Below are 23077 nucleotides of genomic sequence, written 5' to 3'. Positions count from 1 at the left end.
AACTCCAGGGCACAGGTACACAGAGACTAAAACTAAGGCTGAAACAAAAAAGCCAAAAGAAGTCTTCTTGTGATTTAGATTCTGCCTGAGAGTGAGGTAGGAGGTCATTGGCCACTATGGGAGGGACAAGAATTCTATTTACATTCCAGAACTTGTACAGAGAAGACAAAGGTTATCTCCTGCCTATCATCTGGATTATACATTGACCGTGAGGCAGAAGTCATCTGTTACTAAGTGGAGGGGTGGAAAACATGCTCATGGTGTAAAGTCTGCAATGACTAGGAAGAAGTGTATGCTTCTGGGAAAAGAGCAGAAAAGTTGAGAGTGATTTCCTCTCGGGTGTAAATGTATATAAGCCTGCACCCAATATGACTAAATGTGAAGCAAAGAACTGGACTAAATGAGGGTTACTCCCAATGAGCAGTTAACTAGAGCTATTCTATGAGAGAGGCTATCAAGTAAGGAGGAACATTTTAAGACAAAGCACCTGGCTAAGAAGCTGGAAAAGACAGATGGAGTGATAAAGAAACAAGACACATTTTGCAAAGAGCAGCTGGCTAGACTAGAGGAAAGGAGCTTAGAGTTCTGCAAGGTCACCACTCAACATAATTAGAAAGCTGCTGAAGAGGTGGCAGGAAAGTTCAAGTACATAAGTATCATCCAGTCTGTACTGATCCATATGCTACAATTCTCCCGTATTATCATCAGGACACCCATGAAACTCTCAGCTGCTCTGCTCTGGCCAACCAGTATAGCCAGAGCAAGATTTTGAAGGAAAGATAAAATGAACTTTTAGAGCATGCAAAACTTCTTCAACATTAATTCAAGGGATGCAACATATTTTTTTCCTAGTAAGAAAATAACCTATTTGAAGAGAAGAGCATCAAAAAGTACTATGTAGCAGATTCAACAGAATTATATCACATCTTAATCAGAAACAATTTAAAAAGCCAAGACCTAGATCAGGGATCAGTCATCAAAGAACACTCTTCAATATTAGTAAACCTCATTTATGGTGATTAGAAGAGAAGGACAGCTCTCTCCACATTTTTGTATTTTTAATTTAACTTCTACTGATTATAAATTATTTCTCTTGTAACTAAGCTCCATCATTTGGTGAACCTATATTCTAACAAATTTGGAGTTTGGGTGACGGGAGCTAATAGGAAGGAAAGAAGAGGAGGCAAACAGTATTGGGGCAACAGTGCTATGTGGAATTGTCTGGACTGTGACATGTTGATTTTTTCTCTTTTGCTTTTTTCCTTTGATGATGTAAGAGCTATCTCATTTTAACTTCTAATAGTGATCATGCAAGCAAAAAGATAAAAAGGAGAAAAGATGTACCTTTTTAATGGAATAGTATTTATGATTACAAGTCAAACAAGGCATTTTTGTCCATATAAAGGCAATTTTGGCCAAGCGCGATGGCTCACACCTATAATCCCAGCACTTTGAGAGGTCAAGGTGGGCAGATCACCTGAGGTCAGGAGTTTGAGACCAACCTAGCCAACATGGTGAAACCCTGTGTCTACTGAAAATACAAAAATTAACCGGGTATGGTGGCGAGCACCTGTAATCCCAGCTACCTGGGAGACTGAGGCAGGAGAATTGCTTGAACCCAGAGGCAGAGGTTTCAGTGAGCTGAGATGGTGCCACTGCATTCCAGTCTGGGTGACAGAGCAAGACTCCATCTCAAAACTATATAATTAATTAATTAATGTACAAAATTAAGGGAATTTTGGATTACACAACTTCTCCTTTACCATAAATACTGTTATATTCACACTATTCACTATCAATAATAAATGTTTTATGATTAATATTGGCATTGTAAAACCAAAAACTCAAAAACCCTCATCCAAAAACCTTATGGGCAACTGAAAACCCCTCCCACACAGGGAACTGCACAGAGTAGCAAGAGGTAGCTGCCTGCCACTGGTAGACAAGAGCACTGAGAAAGATAGAGCTCTACTCCTGTGCCCATGTCACAGGTGCACAGAGCCTGTTTAAGCGTGAAAACATATGCATTGAAACAAAACTTCTCACAGACACACACTCTAGGCCTTTTAGCAAGTACTACGCAATAGCAATGTACTTCTGAGATAGAAGAAGAATACTGATAGAAAGTCCTTCTGTGGTGCAGGCACACGGGGCTAGCTGAAGTATTGGGGTACAGGACTAATGATAAGATAGTGTCTATATGCAAATAAGGTACTTGAAGGCTGTGGAGACTGAATTTAAATAAAGCAACAAAGACCAAATGCAGCTCAACTAGAGACTGGGTTTGCCCAACACTCGTACTTGAGGGCTCACAGAAAAAGAAGCACGTCTGTTTGTGGGTATAAATATTTTATACATTAATCTATATTGTTCATCTACAAACAATGTTCAGTATTTGATTAAAAATTATTTGGCACATATAAGTCAAGGAAATATTACTCATCATCGAGAGGTATAATACTCAATACAACTAGATTCAGAAATGGGGTGGGGGTCTAGGGGAGGGAGCATTAGAGAAATACCTAATGTAGGTGATGGGTTGATGTGTGCAGCAAACTACCATAGCATGTGTATATCTGTGTAACAAAACTACACATTCTGCACATGTACCCCAGAACTTAAAGTATAAATAAATGAATAAATAAATAAAAACCAATGGCCTAGATGTTGGAATTATCAGAAACTTTAACAAATAATAACATGTTAAAGGATTTATTGGAAAAAGTAATGATAATCATTAAAAATGAAAAAGTTTTAAAGTAGCACTATAAAAAAGAATAAAAAATGCTGGAAACTAAAAACATGGTTTCAAAGATAAAAAATTTTTCTGATAGTCTTATTGCTGATTGGATATAGAAGAGGAAATAATCAATGAACTTGAATCCATGCTTATAACTTAACTAAATAAAAACACACACAAAAAAGTCAGTGGCAAAAAAACTGTAATGGTGCACTTGTGATATTTAGCACAATATAAACTCATTTAGCATATACACTATTGGAGTGCAAGGAGGATAAGACAGCATGAGGTAGAAAAAAATTGAAAAGATACTATTTTGAGGATTTACCAAAATTAATAAAAGATACAATACTACAGATTCCAGAAGCTCAGAGTATCTTTAAAAGGACAGATACAATGAAAAACATGCCAAGGTACATCATAGTCAACTTATGAAAAATAAGGAGAAAATATTTAATCCAACCAAGGGGATAAAAAAGAAACTTTACATACAATAGAGCAATAATAAGAAGATAGCAGACATTTCAGAAAAAGCATGCAACTAAATGATGTTTTTAAAGTGCTTCAATTTAAAAAGAAACTAGAAATACATATCCAAAACATATGTTTCTTAAAAAGTCGGTAAGATGAAGAAGTCATACAGAAATGTAGAAATAAAACAAGACAGAGTAAATATAAAAGTATTATTAACATATGATTTTTGAATGTATCAAGTAAAATAATAAGAAATAGTTTACCATTATACTGAAATGAAGTATGTGACACCAAAACATGACATATTGAAGAGTATTAGTTGAAAATATACATTAATATCATTTTAAGTGGATCATATTATAGAATTTTAACATAAACTGTAATAATTTTATGATGCATATTTTAATGTCTAGTGCAACTATGAAAGTAACATAGGTAGACATAACTAATCAATAGAAAAGGTAAAATATAATTCTACAAATGTTTGATCCACTCAAAAGCATATAGAAAAGAGAGAAAAGAGCAGATTCACCAAGTATACAAGATGGTATTTTAAGTATACAGATAGTATACACAAATACAAACATTGAAATAATTACATTAACTGTAAATAATGTAAATGGCTCAATTAAAAGGAAAAAAGTCCTGAATGAATAAAAACACAAGATCCAAATAAATGGCTTTTAAAATAAATACACTTTAAAGACACAATCTATTTTAAATTAAATGAATAAAAAATGATATATCATGTCAATGCTAAGAAAAGAGATATGACAGTACTAATATTAGACAAAGTGAATTTCAAAGGAAAGAGTATTTTGAAATGACAAGTTGGATATTTCATAGTTATAAAAAGTTAACTGAATAACAAGATATAGCAATTCTAAATCCTTGAATATGTATGCATCTGATAAGAAAGTTCCCCAAAACACATAGTAAAGACTGACAGAAACAAAGGGAACTATGGACCAATCACAAAATATAAGTGCAGAATTTTACATCTTTTCACTAGTAATTGATAAAAGAAGTAGGCAAAAATTTCCATAAGGTAATACATGATTTAAACAAAACTGTTAACCACTTGACATAATGATATTTATAGAATTTGAAATACAGCAAATAGAATAAATATTTTCTGCTTTCAAGTGCACATGGTATATTTGCCAAGATAGACCATAGGCTGAGTCATTATAAACATTTCTACAACTATCTTACAAACATTTATGTAACTGTCTAAGACCTGACATCATGCAGAATATATTCTCTGACCAAAGTATTATTAAATTAGAAATTGGTAACAATAAGATATCTAGAAAATGTATGAATATTTACATGTTATTGAAAGCATACTACTAAATAATATCTGGCTCCTTTAAAATACTAATAAAATCAATAATCACTCGGAAGACTGGTGAATAATATAGAATACACAAATTGCCAATATCAGGCTTAAATGAGGTAACATTACATTAGATGCTTCAAATATCAAAATAATAGAAAGAAAATATTTGGAACAATGTTTTGACTTTAAAAAAGCTAATTTAAATAAAATTCAAAACAATCTTGAAAGAAACCAATTACCAAAACTCACTCAAAAAAGAATAAAAATTCTGTTTTGTCTTATGTATCTTGCATAAACTGAATTCATGATTTAACAAGTTCCAACAACAACCAGAAAAAAATACTCCAGGAAAACGTAGCTTCAGTGGTGACTCTAGTATTTAGGGAATATGTAATATTAATTTTATGCACAATCTTTTAGAAAATAGAGGATAAAACATTCTCCAACTAATTTTATGAGGCCATTGTTACGATGGTACTTATAGACTTAAGTTTATGTTCCCTCAACCCCCAATATAATAGCATTAGGAAGTAAGTAGACTCTTTGGGAGGTGACTGGACAAGAGGGTGCAGCCTCCATGAGTGGAATTAGTGCCCTTACAAATAAGACAAGAGAGCTTGCCTCTTCTCTCTGGCCTAGGCCATGTGAGGCTATAACAAGAAGATGGCCATCTACAAACCAGGAAGAATTTTATAACTAGACACTGGATCTGTCTGCAGGCACCTTGATCTTGAACTTCCCAGTTTTCAGAACTGTTAGAATTCAATGTTTGTTAGTTAAGCCACCCAGTCTATGGTATTCTGTTATTGCAATCTGAATTGACTAAAACCACACTGGAATGACACAAGGACTTTGAAAGATAATACAGGCCAATATCACACGTGAACATAGATGCAAAATTCATAATGAATGTTAGAAAATCAAATCCATCAATATTTCAAAATGTTAATATAAAAAACAAGCAATATTCATCCTATGAATGTGAAGTTTAACACAATAAAACAAATAGAAGTTATTCACTACATAAAGGGAAATTAATAATGTGATCCTTTTTAATAGATGCAAAAATGTATTTAATAATAATACAACACACTTGTGTCATAATTGTGCTGCTTAGTTTTCTTTACTTTATGGCCATCTACCTTTATCATTAAAGGATAAGAATGCAAGGTATTGTTCTAATCTTACCTATGCTACCTCTTTGTTTATTACCTAGATTGTACAGTAATAAAGCGGATTCCCTCTTTACCACCTACTTTGCACAATACCGTATTTGTTTTCCCATTATTATTTGTAAACGTGTAAAGTAGCATCTTTTTTCTGAAATATGTATGCCATGTGCTGTCTGTTCTCAATAAGAGCTGATTAATTACACACCCTCAAAGAACATTTTTCTTCCCAAATGGATTATGTTCTCTTTAAATGGAGGAAGGTGACTGACAATCATTGTATGTGCCATGGCTGAAATAAATGAGTTCTTGTCAGAACAAGGGGAGAAAAATAGAAATTTGGGCTAAGCCAAAACATGAGGCTGGCAAATTTTGGCCTCTGGATTCTTAGAAATCCTCCCCATCTGTCCGGTGATTGATAGTCCTCTTTTCATCAGACAAATACACTTTTGGAAGGGTCTTTTATAAGAGATACAATCACTTTGGTGTAACATTTTCCATAAGTATCGGATTTGCAATTAGTATTTTGTTGATGTTTAATAGCAAGGCATTGAAACATTCTTTAATAATTGTCCATTTATTTCCTCCATGCGGTAGGTATCCATTTTTGCTTTGTGTATTTTAATGCTTCGTTATCATTATGAAGAAACCTTCCTTATTCCTGGTAAAATATCTTTACTCTGAGATCTAATCTGTCTTACAGTGATATGGCCCCCCCAGCTTTCTTTTGACTCGTGTTGACATAATATATGTTCTTACATTCTTTTCTTTTAACTCATTTGTCCTCATTTTTAAAAAAACTTGTTTGTGTAGTCAACAGAGTTGAACTGACATTTTTATCCAAGAATACTCTCTTTTAATTTTGGTGTTTAGACCATTTACATTTAATATTATTATTATGTTTAGATTTGATTTATTATCTTGCAATTTATTTTGTAATTGTCCAGTCTACCTTACTTTTTTTTTTTTTTTTTACATTTTCTTGCACTGAGTACATTTAATGATGTTCTTTTATCTCCTTTGTTGTCCTCCTAGTTAAAACACTTTATCATTTTAATGGCTGCCGTAGAGTTTATAGTATATTTTTCTTTAACTTACAGACCAGTTTCAACTGCTATTACATCCTGATAATATTTGATTGGATACAAGATATTAATTTTTCTCTTTTTTTTGTATTGCAATACATATCCTAATGTTTAGTACTATGATTCAGTTAAGTTACTTAGAGTCAGTTTTATACTTTTATTTCTTGCTTTTATGACTTTTTTAAGCAACTCCAAAGTAGTGCTCAATCTATGACTAAATATTCTCTACTGAAGCATGACTTTTCTGAATTATCTATTCAATATCCTATTATTTTTTCCAGTTTTGTTAGTGAAAATAACCACTATTCCTGGCCTTTTATGAATGCTAGACACTGTTTTTCTTACATTTTTTCAGATGATTTTTTTCCCCTAAACTGGAATAGTTTCCTCACACAGATGCATTGTTCAGTACACTGAAAACTTGAGGCAGATATCTGGGGTTTTTTTCTCTGCTTAAACTTGAGCACTCAGAACTGACTAAACCAAATTTATGGCTAGATGTCTTGAAACAAAATCTCTTCTTCCAGTTTTCTGTGTTCCTTAAAAACATTTTAACTTTGCAAACTTCCTAAACACAATTAATCTTTTACTATTCCACTCTATCTTAAAGAAGTGTAACCACTTGTCTGTCTTCCTTGAAGGGAAAAAAATTGATATGTTGATTTGTATATTTTTACACTTCATAGTAAGAATAAGGATTAACATAGTAGCAATTAACAATATTTGTTGTTAGATAAACAATACAGAATTCTCAATCATTTCTATAACTCAAAAATAAAAGTATAGTTCTGGAATCTAGAAGGCTAATAAAAGAAACAGAGGTACCCCAAATTTTCAAACATGATTCCAAAAATGAGTCAAGTGTCAATTGCTGTGAGTAAATAAATCAATTTCCTCCTCTGCATTATACAAGTTTTGTGTGCTGATAATACCTAATATTAAATAAATATAATATGGAGTATTTATATTCAGTACTAACAAAATATTAAAAAACCCTCTCTTTTTTTTTTTTTCCAAATAGCAATTTTCTCTCTCTGACACAGTTGAACTATAGTTTATGTGTGTTCTTAAATCATGTAGGACAATTTCCAAAAGGTCTTTGCTTGTAAGACAAGGCCTCATTCTAAGAACTAGGCTTCATTGTTCAGTTCCCACCTATGAGTGAGAACATGCGGTGTTTGGTTTTCTGTTCTTGTGATAGTTTGCTAAGAATGATGGTTTCCAGCTGCATCCATGTCCCTACAAAGGATGCAAACTCATCCTTTTTATGGCTGCATAGTATTCCATGGTGTATATGTGCCACCTTTTCTTAATCCAGTCTATCACTGATGGACATTTGGGTTGATTCCAAGTCTTTGCTATTGTGAATAGTGCCACAATAAACATACGTGTGCATGTGTCTTTATAGCAGCATGATTTATAATCCTTTGGGTATATACCCAGTAGTGGGATGGCTGGGTCATATGGTACATCTAGTTCTAGATCCTTGAGGAATCGCCATACTCTTTTCCATAATGGTTGAACTAGTTTACAATCCCACCAACAGTGTAAAAGTGTTCCTATTTCTCCACATCCTCTCCAGCACCTGTTGTTTCCTGACTTTTTAATGATTGCCATTCTAACTGGTGTGAGATGGTATCTCATTGTGGTTTTGATTTGCATTTCTCTGATGGCGTGTGATGATGGAAGGGGAACATCACACACCGGGGCCTATCATGGGGAGGGGGGAGGGGGGAGGGATTGCATTGGGAGTTATACGTGATATAAATGACGAATTGATGGATGCTGACGAGTTGATGGGTGCAGCACACCAACATGGCACAAGTATACATATGTAACAAACCTGCACGTTATGCACATGTACCCTAGAACTTAAAGTATAATAAAAAAAAAACAAACAAACAAACTAGGCTTTCAAGTACATAGGATCTGAGGAAGTGAGTAGCAGGGTACGTAGCAATAAGGATTTCATAAGCCTTTCTTCCTGTCTTCTGACCAACGGTATCCACTCTTTAATGCTCAGATCATCTCTTCTTTATAATATCCAAAGAACTATTGATCTTTTTTTTTTTACTGATAACATATAGAGCATAATTATATTTCTTGAAATTTTCTATTTTTAGAAGGATTTGAAGTATTTGTCAAAAATTGAATTCAGGTTGAGTCCACTGTTCTCCCTGTAGCTATTTCTAATTCTGTGAGGTTCTTGTTCTTTGTGCTCAGAATATTCTCTCTTTGAAAGACCGATCTGCCTTCTTCTTCAAATCCTTAGCTTAGATGTAGTTATCTGACCACTGTCTACCATGAGCATGTTTCCTTTAAAGAATGAAGCTAATGAAAGGTTTTGGCACTTGCTCTGAGTAACAGTCAGCTACAGTATTATCACATGATAACTATGTAGTTTTCTCCATACCTGGGAAACATTTCTTATACTTAATATGGGAAATGAAAATAATTTCAACAGATACATATTTTAGACTGTTTAAAATCACTTTGTATGAGTGAAGAGGATAATCTTTAAATACACTTCCAATTCAGGATTAAGCCCTAAACTTCAAGAGGTTCATTTGATTTTGGCTGTTTCTCAGTTCATTCAATATCATTAGCTGTGCTTAGTGGTGGATTCTAAATAAGAGGTCTTACTTGCATGTAAGTCCATTGTTTTAGAGAAAATATTAATTAAAATAAGTGGTGGGTGAATTTAAGTCAAGCAGGGCCATGCCTCTATTCTGAGTTTAAATCCCTGACTCATTTTTTTTTTCTGTCTTCCTGGATACAATATAGAAATATGTATTTGATAAATATCTCCATCCAAAAAAAAAGAATTCAAAATCACATTTAGAGCTTTGAACTAAATCTTTCACAGTAACAGATGCTCTTTCCTGAAACAAGCTCATCCCACCCAGTGTATTTAATAGAATCAATTTTACAAGTGAGGGGCAGGTGGGTGGAGGAACATGCATCTCATAACCTGCCTCCCTTCATACTCATTCATATATTGCATATTTTCCCATTTGTGTTTTTATAGGCACACAGATTATTATAGTTGCATAGCCAGAGTGATACCAGCAAGGCCTGGGGCCCAGCTTTGCAGCACATTTTTGCAGTGACTGTGACAAGCTTGGAAAAATAACCTGGTTGACAACTACATTTATCTGCTAAATGTGTCTTGGAGCAGAGAATAGCAACAATGGAGAAGATACTTTTACTCTTTCTGTCCAGAAAGTCACCTCTGCACTTAGGATAAAGAATAATATGGAGCCTTGTGGATGGAAAAGAATATATTATTTATTTATAGTACCTTTTTGGTTTTTCTTCTTTTTCCACAGAGACTGAAAGAATTAAAGCAAAGGGAATTTGCTCGGAATGTAGCTTCTAAGTCATGGAAAGATGAGAAGAAACAAGAAAAAGCACTTAAACGACTCCATCAGCTGGCTGAGTTAAGGCAGCAATCTGAATGGTAAGAATTAAAGGTGTCTGGAATGGTTCAAAACTCTCTTCAACCTATTGGGAAATTTTAAAGGCAAATCTACTGTAACAATGTAAACAAATAATAACTAACTAACATATGTCTGAAGGGCAAATATAGTTAAACATATATAAATTAATTACTTTTGGCCTTTGATATTTTTCTTTCCTAATATTGTTAATTTAATGTACCCTATAATGAAATGATCCCAGAATGATTCAAATACGGTAGCATTTATTCTATCCAGTTGAATAAATGGATTAATATCACTTCTTAATATATGTTCTAAATTTTGTAATAATACTTTTAAAAACCATAATTAACAATACATCCTAGGGAGTGGAAAATACGTCTTCTGAACATTTCCCTGTACATACCTGAGTCGCGTATAAATAACACGATCATTGTCTGGCTGACAAACAAGATGTAATTAATGCAGTTAACTTTACCACACAGTGCCATTTAAATTGATAATTATAATATAACAAGCTTTATACTAATACATTTTTGTAGCTGAAAAATAGCAGTTTTACAAAAGCTTGGAACCACTGGATGTTTCAAAGTTGTTACCTGGAATGCAATTAAATTTGCAGATTGTGATTTGTGTGCATATGAATCATAATGTAAAACACTAATGTAGCTAATTAATGTGTTTGACAGCAACCTAGTGAATTGTGAAATTTATGCCTCTGTGCCAGAATTTAAACCCCTGTTGCTTAAATGGAAAGTAATATGTAATAAACAGGAGTGAGTAGCTCAATTAGTTACCACAAATTATTAGACTTAAAAGGTAATTTTAAGGAAACACTTATTTTTGTAGGACCAATTATGAGTAAAAATACAATTAATATTCAACTTGCATGTATTTATGTATTTGTAACTCTTAAAATAATCTAATTAATTTATGAAAATACATAAAAATCGTATTAAAAATAAATGAGAAGTTTAGTATGAAGACAAAATAAAGGTACAACACGTAGTCAGAAGTAACGTTAATACAAAAATGCATGGTCTGGGGTCTTATACAACCCTATAAGCAACATATACATTTGCTACTGAGCCTTCTACAGTCAACACAATGAGGGACTTACAATATGTTGTTCAAACATTGTCATTGAGAATTCAGACAGTCCTTGCCAAAATAGGGCTTAGAAGGAAAAGTTCTATTGTTGTTAGGGCAGCATGCAGGAAACAATCTAGGGAAAGAGTCAGTTTCTGGAGTGATTAATGATGAGATGCAGTAAGTCAGATCATAACAAATGGTATAAGTTCGACCATAGATAGACATCTTTAGATGGGTCCTTTAAGGCCACAACAGCAAATCTAAATAGTCTTAATAAATATAATTTTGGTTGTTTGTTATTATGAAAGTTGTCACACTTCTACATTTCTACTTACCCATTCTATATTTTCCTCTGGCATAAATAACAAAACATCAGAGGTGCCTTGCTGATGGCGGTGGTAATGGTGATGGTGATGATGATAATGATGGTGATGATGATGATGGTTTGTTTAGAAGTCTTAAGTTTGCCAGAGCTACCCATTAAGTTTCTTCCAAATAAAAAAGTCCACTCTATTAAGTTTCAGCTGTCCCTCTGTAAGCCTTATTTACTAAACAATCACAAACCTAACCACTCCTTTTGGTGATTTGATAAAATAGGCAAGCTCTCTGGGTCATAATGTGCCCATATTGTTAGGGAAAAGACAAGTGTTCAGCTTTCTAGGTATAGAGCGTAAAACTAGAAAAATATTTTTTTATCTTCTACTATCCATCACCTGCCTCTTAGCCAATTGCTCTCTCTGCTTAAACAGCCTCATGGCTGAAGGAAAGTCACTTGACAAATACTTTATTTTGGTAGGTGAATTGACAAGTGAAAGTTAAAAATAAAAGAAAAAGAAAAAAACATTGGCATTACTCTTCTCCCAGATAATCTTTCTTTGTCCTTTTTCCTCATAATGAGGGCTTCTGAATAGTATGATCCAGGTAACAAAATTCTTCCATGACCCTTTGGGAGAAGAAAGGTGAATTTACTGGTAGTACGTAAAATGATGGCAAAAAAAAATAGTAATAGATCTTATAAAGGGTCATCAAATTTGACCGTCTCTTAACTAGTTCCAGCCAACCTGTTTCCTGAGCAATATCAGTTATTATATGGGGATGAGGGGATAGTCACTCTCTGTATATGAACTTCTTATATATATAAGTTTAAGTACATCTTAATATTACAATTTTTCCAAAATTTAAAAATTTTAGGGCCATTGATTCTGAGACTATGAATTCTTTAAACGGTGTCATTTTTTAATGTTCCACATTATCTAGCTCTTATATTTATGCAGTTTTTCATATAAGAGCTGGAAAATGGAACATTAAAAAATGACACCATTTTAAAAAATCATGTTGTTTTGATATGTTTTGCTGTTTGGAAAGGATGCTTTTTGAACAGGAGAGAATAAAATTGTGCATTTGTTAAGCTGCAGAGTATTAGAATTTTTGGAGAACAATTTGAATGGATAATCCATCAATAAGAATTAAAAGCCAAACTCTACAGACATTTTATTAACCATTATTTTAATATAAGTAAGAAAATATTTTAAAAACTAAAGAAAGTTCCAGAGAAGTGAGGGAAACATTAAATGTGGAGAAAACTATAAAAATTGAAGCTTCATTGAGAATGCAAATGTGGTTTCCAGGGGCTGGCTGGTGGGACAAATTTGAAGGTATTGTTCAAAGTTTATAAACTTTCAGATGTAAGATGAATAAGTTTTGAGGGTCTAATGTAGAGCATGATTATCTTCGCTAATAATACTGTATTGTTTACTTGAAATTTGCCAAGAGAGTGAATCTGGTGTCCTTATCTCACACAAAATGGTAACTACGTGTATGATAGATGTACAAATTAATTTGTATGCATACATCAAACGATCACATTGTGTACCTTGAATATATACAATTTTTATTTTCCAGTTATATCTGAATAAATCTGGAAAAAGTTAAAGCTATAATAATGTTATAATACATAAACCTGTATTAAAATAGTAGAATTTACAACCCCACAAATATAAAAACAGGGTTTTCCAAAATAATAAGAATAACTTTGATTTAAGAAAAAGCAAATTAAAGTTTATAAAGCAACAAGATAAAAAGTTTAAAGAATAAAAGTAAGAAGTATCAAAGATTGACAATAAGGACAAAATGTTAAAACTTGTGAAAAACCTATAATTGTAAATGCAATTTAAATTGCAAAATGAGAACTAGAATTAAGGACAAGAAGCTAGAGAACAGTATATTACAAAAACAATAAGAGCAAAGAAATTTTAAAATATTTAAAGGAATGTAAAAGGAAGAAGCTGGCACATTAGAGAGCTAAATGGTAAAATAAAACAGCAGTACAGAAAAGAACATTTAGATTAGCGTAAAGCAAGAAAATGAATAAAATAGTGTCAGGATGATCAGCAAAATTATTATTAAGAAAAGGATATATATAATATATATAACATGGTATAATAAATACTAAAATCACTGCATAATGGAATTGGGAAAGGAAGAACAATAGTATCCATACACTAGACTTGTGGAATAATTTCAACCTGTATGAGTTTCATACAGGTGATAATGTCAGATTGATTGAAGCTTCTGGAGAAGGTTAACTTAATCCAGAAGTATAATTCCTACTTAATCCAAATGGTGGCTACAAATATGGGAAATAATCTCTTTGGTACCAAGGCAAAGTTGAATGCTGCAGATGTTTCTGGATCACTTCCTTCTATCTGCAGGCTGGAGGCATTTTAAAAGACCAATAATGTTGTAATAAAGTCTCTACACTCCTTATTTACTTTTGTGCTTGAAAGAAACATTCAGTAACTTATATGCCATCTTAGAATGCCCCTCACTATTCATTTTATTAAATATGCCTCATGAACATAAAAAGATGACTCAAAAAAAGGAGATTAATGTGATGGATAAGAACTTTCTATTATGAAAGAGTTACTGTAAGGAAGAGAATACAGCTTTTAAAAACTTCTAAATTTAGTTTTTTACAAGATTTAAAGGAACTCTGTAATTCTAAAATTACAACCATTCATGAAGAGGAGACCTTCTAAAATGACATTCATGAAAAGGAGACATTCTAAAATCATTAAAAACTAAATAGTGGCTAAAATTATTGTTTGCAAGTTAAAGTCCATATGGTCATAATTTGTAAACAGATTGAATATTGTACAAAACTTGAGTCAGTAAAATAGAAATTAAATCAAAGAAATTCTCCCTGAACTATAGACAAAGACTGAAGACAGAGTAAAGTACTGAGATAAATATCAATACCTAAAGGATATATTCAGGAGAACCAATGATTTTAAAACATAAATTCCAAAGGAAGCAATAATCAGACAAATCGAGGAAAAAAAAATGTATCTGAACTGAAGAAAGTTAAATTCAAAGTGCCCAAGAACTACTAGTAAAAATTCACCCAAATTAATCAGCCTGTAACTATGTTCTTTAAAAATGTTATACATACATATATATGTATTAATATATATGCTCTTTATGTAACAAATCTAATAAATTATATGTATTTATATTTTTACACTTTATACAAAGGGAAAAGCACACAAGCAGATTCATCTCAAAGATAAATAAAGGGAAGTTAATTCAGTATGTCTGTAATATTAGACATCTAGAGACAAGGAAGCAAAGTACATGAAATTTGTACTTTGTGACTCTAGAATTCTATGCTGATTTGCCAAAGAATGGGTAAAAGAAACCAACAGGAATTTGTTAGACAAGGGCTCAGAAAGCACTACTCTACATTAGAATTTCAGCAACATATGGAAGAGATATCAGTTGGCTTAGAATTTTATATTCAAGCAACAAATGACTAGATGAAAGTAAAATAAAAATCAAAATTAGAAATAAGCGAACAAACACATCCAAGCATATGGAACAAGAAAAAGGAAAATAATGCCAGTTCAAAGCAAACAATAAGAAAAATGATGTGATTTGTATTGTCTTCTTTCCAGTGAAGCCTTTTTATAGTAGAGGTTATATAGATAGACTGTTAAAGGGCATATACTTTTAATCTAAAGAATTTTATCTCTTATATATGTTGGTATTTTCAGTCTTCTGTATGAATTGCTAATTAAGCTCAGTAGAACAAATAACCTTTTAAGACCTTTAAAACCTAAAACATATAATACAGAAATAGTAGAAAAAATATTTTGGTAAGTAAGAAGCAAAGGAAAAGATTTCAAAATCATTGAAGACATTTAGATAGATCGTACATATCTCTTATTATGCATTTATTATAATTAGTCAAATTACTGACAAGTCATAAAGAAAGAACTTATCACTGTGTTTCAAAGGTAAGTGAATATGAGGGAATTTTAAGACCAAGGAACTAAACATTATAAAATGTTAGAACTAATACATAAAAGCAAATTTAAAAAATATTTTTAGATTTTTAAAGTGACTTTTAATTCTATTTAATTTCTTATTTAATGTGAATGCACTGATCGGAAAACTATTAGTGAAATAATGTTAAATCTGTATTCCTAAGATTGACAGATTCTGTAGGACATAAATTGTGATGTAAATGCTTTAGAAGCACTAGCATAAGATATTCACTTGCTATTGCTTTTTGGTAATTGCAAAATACTACCTGTAAACAATTCATTTTAGAAATAGCCACTATAAAATTTATGCTAAGCTATATAAGCACAACAAAAGGTTGTATTTTAGAAGATGTAGCACATAAATTGTAAAATAACTCATCTTAGAAACACTATGAAATGTTCATATGTAGATATGATTCCAAAGCTAGTATCTTAATCATTTAAATATTTATTGTATTTACAGTGTTTCTGGAAATGGACCAGCATACAAAGCCCCCAAGGTAGCCATAGAAAAGCAACTCCAGCAAGGAATTTTCCCTGTTAAGAATGGCAGAAAGGTATCATGCATGAAGAGTGCTCTTCTCCTTAAAGGAAAAAATCTCCCCAGAATCATTTCCGATAAACAGCGGTCCACCGTGCCAAATCGACACCAATTACAATCAGACAGGCGTTGTTTGTTTGGAAATCGGGTACCTCAAACATCTTCAGATCTCAGCAATGCAAATCACAGAACAGGAGTATCATTTTCTTTTTCCAAAAAAGTGCACCTAAAATTAGAATCTTCAGCATCAGTTTTCAGTGAGAACACAGAAGAAACTCACGATTGTAACAAGTCACCCATTTATAAAACAAAACAAATTGCAGATAAATGCAAGTGCTGCAGGTTTGCAAATAAAGATGCACACCTTACCAAGGAAAAAGAGGTAAACATCTCACCAAGCCATCTGGAAAGTGTTTTACACAATACCATCTCCATAAACTCTAAAATTTTGCAGGACAATAACAACTCTATTGATGAGACGCTAGAAGATTCAATTGGCATTCATGCTTCATTCTCTAAATCTAACATTCATCTTTCAGATGTAGATTTTACTCCTTCCAGCAGAGAAAAAGAAACTAGAAATACATTGAAGAACACTTTAGAAAACTGTGTGAATCACCCATGCCAAGCAAATGCTTCCTTCAGCCCACCAAACATTTACAACCATAGTGATGCCAGGATACTTGAATGCCTGGATGAGTTTTCATCAGCAGAGCCAAGTGAACAAAAGAGTACAGTGCATCTGAATCCAAATTCCACAATAGAGAACAGAGAAAAATCTTTAGATAAAACAGAAAGAGTTAGCAAAAATGTTCAAAGACTTGTAAGAGAAGCATGTACCCATAATGTGGCATCTAAACCACTACCTTTTCTCCACGTTCAAAGCAAGGATGGCCACACCACTCTTCAATGGCCTACGGAACTTCTACTATTTACAAAAACAGAACCCTGTATCTCTTATGGCTGCAACCCACTATATTTTGATTTTAAGCTTTCTCGGAACACAAAGGAAGACCACAATCCAGAGGACTTAAAAATAGAATTGGGTAAGAAGCCCTTGGAAGTGAAGACTAAAAGAGAGAGCCAAGTCTCAGGTTTAATCGAAGACCAACAAAAATTGATCCAAGAAGATAATCAATATCTGAAACCAAAGATGATGATAGCTAATCCGGATTGGGAAAAATTCCAGAGGAAATATAATTTGGACTACAGTGATTCTGAGCCAAATAAGAGTGAATATGCTTTTAGTGCAAATGATTTGGAAATGAAAAATCCTGAAGTGCCTCTTTACCTCAATACATCTCTAAAGGATTATGCTGGAAAGAATAATAGTGAGAACGAACTTAAGGAAGCTTCAGGGGCCCATTGGCAAGGCTGCAGAAAGGTAGTTCTAAATGATACAGATGAGGATCTATCTTGTCCTTCCTACATCTCTAGGACTAAAAAGAATAAATTGATTCCCTGCAATCCTCATTTGGAATTTGAAGATGAAAGACAATTCAACTGCAAGTCCAGTCCTCATACAGTAGGGGGTAACAGTGACCATGGGAAAGACTTCAGTGTAATTTTAAAGAGTAACCACATCAGCATGACCAACAAGGTTTCTGGATGTGGAAATCGAAGATACAAGAGATGCTCTCCAAAGTCATCTTTGAGTAGATATTCTTGCTCTTCGGACACATCCCCTAGCAGCATGTCTAGCTTGAGAAGTACTTGCTCAAGTCATAGATTCAATGGTAATAGCAGAAGTAATTTTCTCTGCTTCTATAAAAGAGAACACCACTCAGTTGAAAGGCACAAATGGAAATGTCTGAAGCACAACTGCCTCTACTTGTCTGATGAAATAGCAAAGAGCAGTCAAATGCAGTCTGAACCACAGAAAGAGAGGAACTGCAAATTGTGGGAATCATTTAAAAATGAAAAATACTCAAAATGTAGATATTGTCACTGTAGAGAAAGACAAAAACTGGGCAAAAATCAACAACAATTTTCAGGGCTAAAATCTACGAGAATTATCTGTTGTGATTCTAACTCACAGATTTCCTGTACTGGAAGCAGTAAAAAACCACCTAATTGCCAGGGAACTCAGCACGATAGATTGGATTCTTACTCAAGGGAGAAAATTTATTACTTGAATAAAAGCAAGAGAAATCAAGAGTCTTTGGGCAGCCCTCACATTTGTGATCTGGGAAAAGTCAGGCCCATGAAGTATAACTCCGGGAATATCAGCTGCCTTCTAAAGAACTGTTCCAGTGGCCCTTCAGAAACTACAGAATCGAACATTACAGAAGGAGAGAGGACCCCTCTGACAGCAAAAAGCCTTTTAGAAAGAGTGCAAGCCAAGAAATGTCAGGAACAATCAAGTAATGTTGAGGTCTCTTCAAACAGTTGTAAAAATGAATTAGAGGCTCCTTCGCAACACCCATGCACAATTCAACTTGTACCGTCAGGCTGTAACAAACAAGCATTGCCTTTGTCTGAAAAAATACAGTATGCAAGTGAGAGCAGAAATGATCAAGACAGTGCAATTCCAAGGACTACAGAGAAAGACAAAAGCAAAAGCTCACAGACAAATAATTTTACAATTTTAGCAGACACTGATTGTGATAACCATCTCTCTAAAGGTATAATTCACCTAGTAACAGAGTCTCAGTCACTAAACATAAAAATGAATCCAACAACAAAAGAACAATCAAAACCTTTAATTAGTGAAATCCAACCTTTTATTCAAAGCTGTGACCCAGTACCAAATGAATTCCCTGGTGCTTTTCCATCTAATAGATATACTGGTGTTACTGATTCAACAGAGACCAAAGAAGACCAAATAAATCTAGACTTACAGGATGTAAGCATGCATATAAATCATGTAGAGGGAAATATAAACTCTTACTATGACAGAACTATGCAGAAGCCTGACAAAGTCAAAGACGAATTAGACGTGTGTCATAAATCTCTCTCTCCCCCTTTAATTCAACAACCCATAACATTTTCTCCTGACGAAATAGATAAATATAAGATCCTACAGCTACAAGCCCAGCAGCATATGCAGAAGCAACTCCTGTCAAAGCATCTTCGAGTTTTGCCTGCTGCAGGACCTACTGCCTTCTCTCCGGCCTCAACCGTACAGACAGTTCCAGTTCACCAGCACACTTCTATCACTACCATCCACCACACGTTCCTGCAGCATTTTGCTGTTTCTGCTTCCTTAAGTTCTCATAACAGTCATCTCCCTATTGCTCATCTACATCCTCTTTCACAGGCACATTTCACTCCTATTTCATTTTCGACTCTGACTCCAACCATTATCCCTGCACACCCCACTTTCTTAGCAGGTCATCCCCTGCATTTAGTAGCTGCTACCCCCTTCCACCCATCTCACATAACACTTCAGCCCCTGCCCCCTACAGCATTTATTCCTACATTGTTTGGCCCTCACTTAAATCCAGCCACAACTTCTATCATCCACTTGAATCCTTTAATCCAACCAGTATTCCAAGGTCAAGATTTTTGCCATCATTCTTGCTCTAGCCAGATGCAACAGTTAAATGAAGTGAAAGAGGCCTTAAATGTGTCCACACACTTGAACTAGTAAGTGTTAAAGCCCCTCTTGTGGATAATTTTTTTTAATTGTCACTACCTATACAATAATATATTTAAAGAAGTCTATCAATTACAAGATTTAAAATATTGCTGCCAATTCAAAATGTGACCAATATATAAATATGAACTGAATTGCTAATATTAAAACGAGAGCATTTTAATAATTTTTTAGCTTGCCAAAATAATAGGCAAATTTAAATAATTTTATGAAAGTGTTGAGGGAAGAGGGAAAGGGTTAAAGATTTGTTCTGGATGGGTTCTCACGTGTTATAAAATGCAACTGAAAACCTTCAAGCAGAGCATTAAAATTAAAAAGAAAAATCAAACGAAATATGGCACCCTGTGTTCTAAGTATTTGTTGCGCGAATGAATGAGTGTTGATTTGGCTTATTTGTTAGACAATAAAAGGTCAGTGAAATGAAGTAATTATTTAAAGTAATTTCTATCGTTAACTATTGACTAAGTTTTCAATTAATGTAGTCTGTTACTGTATTTTCATAGGAAATAAGAACAAGACATTTTCTGATTAATTTAGGTTGAAAATTACACTTTAATGAAAAACAATCTTTATAGATTATACTTTTGAGTTTCTGTGAAAAATAAATTATCCTCATTTCACACAAATCTAAGTCAAGGTAATTTTGTAAGTGTAAGAATCAGCAAAATCTAAAACTAAGAATGTTTAACTTTTGTATAAAAAACATATACAAGCTATCGTTAGTATTTGATGATGCAAACTCAGAAATAAATTGTGCTCAGAATAATCTTTTAAATATATTGATCAATCTGTCAAACATTACAGGAACTAAAATGTTTATTATTCTTCTACTCAAAAATTTTACTATGTTCAGCCAATACATATATAAGGATAGAGGTAAAGGTTTGAAAATGTCAGTGTTTTTACATGTTTATTGAGGCTTTCTTATTAAATATCTGGTGTGTTTTATTCACTTGTACTAGATATTTATGAAACAATGAATGATGAGGAATAAAATCACCATCCATGTAATTTTGCAAATAATTTCAAACATTCATTCAAAATGGTTTTCGGCCCCCAAAATTTGTATTTCATACATCTATATTGGTGCATAATCCTACAGTTAGGTTTACTATGTTATGTTCTTAAGCATGAGTTTCAGAGAAAATCAAACTTAACAGAAATGGAGGTAATCATTTATCTAATGCTGTCTATACAAAGATGCAAACTCCTCTACCACTAGAAGATTTGAGGATGCCTTCTTCAGCCTTGGCTTCAAAAGGAAGATGGCTATATTTACTTAAGGCCTGTTGTGATTCAGGTAGAGGTACCCTAACCACTTGTTTGCATTATCTTCTTTAATTTTCACAACTGTATTTTGAAATCAGTATTATTCCTCATTACAGGTAAGGAAAATGAAGTAGAAAGGTTAAATACTAAATACTTGGTAAACAGTAGGAAAGGACATCATTGATTCAGGAGAGACAGCTGAGAGAGAAAGAGAAAGAAAGGGTGGAAGGAAGAAAAATAATAAAAGGAGATAAAGTAAATTTGAAGTTTTAACAGAAAGAAAAACTGCAGTTTCCAAGATATCACCAGAAACTTGTGAGAAGAACGTTCTGACTGGTATATAACAGTGACAAAATCTAATTTATTTAAAATGAATGGAGAAATGAAGAAAAACCATCAAATAGCAAGGAGCTATACTTGCATGGAATTCCATAAAAATGATTATAAAAGACCATTGATGAACATTGAGTAAATCCAAAAAGAAGTGAGACAAATGAAATATTTCTTATAAAATGGATGACAAATGGTCTAGCAGGCTTTTTTTTTAAGTAATGTGGATAATTATTTCCTAAAGCAAATTACGAAGCTGATGCAGAGCCAAGATAGAGTAATCATGGGAACTCACTAGAAGTCCTATTATAAAAGACACTGACCACCTGATTGATTTTTATAATTGTCTTGGTGACAATTTAAACTCTCTTAAGGTTAGACCTGAGCACCTCTACTGAGCACTTAATTTTGACTAACAAAAACAGATTGATATGAATGGATGGCATGGAAGTGACTATTCCGTCTTGTATTAACAGTGATGAAGTGTTCACTGGATGGACAAACTAATTTGGACTATGTGGAAAGCAACCGTCTTCCTTTAAATAAAAGATAATTTGTACTCCAAGGTGAGAAATTGGAAAAGTTGTGGCATCACATGAGGAAATATGCAATTATGCAGCTTACTTCCCCCCAAATCAGTAACTGTAGGCTGAAATACTGTTTTATTTTCCATTTTACCTTAAGATAAACACACTCTGGGAAAAAAAAAAATAAACAGAATTGAAAATATATATTGAACTCTAAAATAGTTCAATTATAAAAAAAATTGTCACTGTGATGGATTTATTTTTAGCAGTGTTTCCCTCCATTTACATAATTATTTGACAGGTGACTTTTAGCATTAAATTTATTTTATGACTATTGCCTGATATTTACAGGTTAATTCTCTTCATGGGATTACTGTTTCACAAGTGGCTCGTGGAGGCAGTTTTGTAAAAAATCTGTCTTAAACTCTAAATGCTTAAGAAAGGCTGTGAAATCTTTATACACATGCATGCACAAACACACATTTATCTATCTATATGTCTTTCTTACAGATTATGAACCAGTCTAGCCTCAGATAGTATCATTGGATTCGAGGTAAACAAAATAAATACTTTGTATGAAGAACTGAAAATGTGGGAAAGTTCATCTTCTTAATAATTCCCTGCCAAATTCAGCAAGAAAAAAATACAATGGGCCTATAAAAATGCAAAGGTAAACTTAAGGTTTATCTTTAAGACGTTATAAATATTGGAAGTGATTAGAATATAGAGAATGATTTAGAAAGTCTCCAATTCCCAAAGTTTTTGCTTAGGTAGACATTTTACAAAATCCCTTGAAATTTGTTTCACTTCCCAAAAATGGATTTAACAGTGACTCCTTTTCTTTAGTTTCTGCCAGGACTTAATGGAATCTCTCTGTTATCTCTAAATGGAAATATACTTAAAGAAACTAATTTTGTAAAATGTTTCTGTTAAATGAAACACTTAACCAGTACAATTACTCAGGATTCTATTGCTGAATCTGACTATCTCCTTAATGCATGAGGTTATTACTTACATAGCTCCAAATGCTGGCAGCAGCACAGCTTTCTGAATTTTACCACCATACAATGAAATACATTGGAATGTATTTCAAATGATTTGAAACAATAATTGGAGATATGGAGATGGCTCTACCCATTAGGATA

General features: G+C 33.2%; 1 protein-coding gene across 1 annotated transcript in view; it reads left to right on the top strand.

The window, feature by feature from the left end:
- ZNF804B (zinc finger protein 804B) overlaps positions 1–21289 on the top strand; it is a 581346-nt gene extending 560057 nt beyond the window's left edge. The window contains exons 3-4 of the mRNA XM_023226713.2: positions 10140–10270; positions 16131–21289. Coding sequence (XP_023082481.2) covers positions 10140–10270; positions 16131–19797 — 3798 coding nt within the window. The 3' untranslated portion in view covers positions 19798–21289. The remainder of the gene's footprint in view (positions 1–10139; positions 10271–16130) is intronic.
- The last annotated feature ends 1788 nt before the right edge of the window (positions 21290–23077 follow it).

Source organism: Piliocolobus tephrosceles, chromosome 8 (genome assembly GCF_002776525.5).
Source record: "Piliocolobus tephrosceles isolate RC106 chromosome 8, ASM277652v3, whole genome shotgun sequence".
In the NCBI taxonomy this organism is placed as follows: Eukaryota; Metazoa; Chordata; class Mammalia; order Primates; family Cercopithecidae; genus Piliocolobus; species Piliocolobus tephrosceles.
This window is presented reverse-complemented; position numbering and strand designations above follow the sequence as displayed.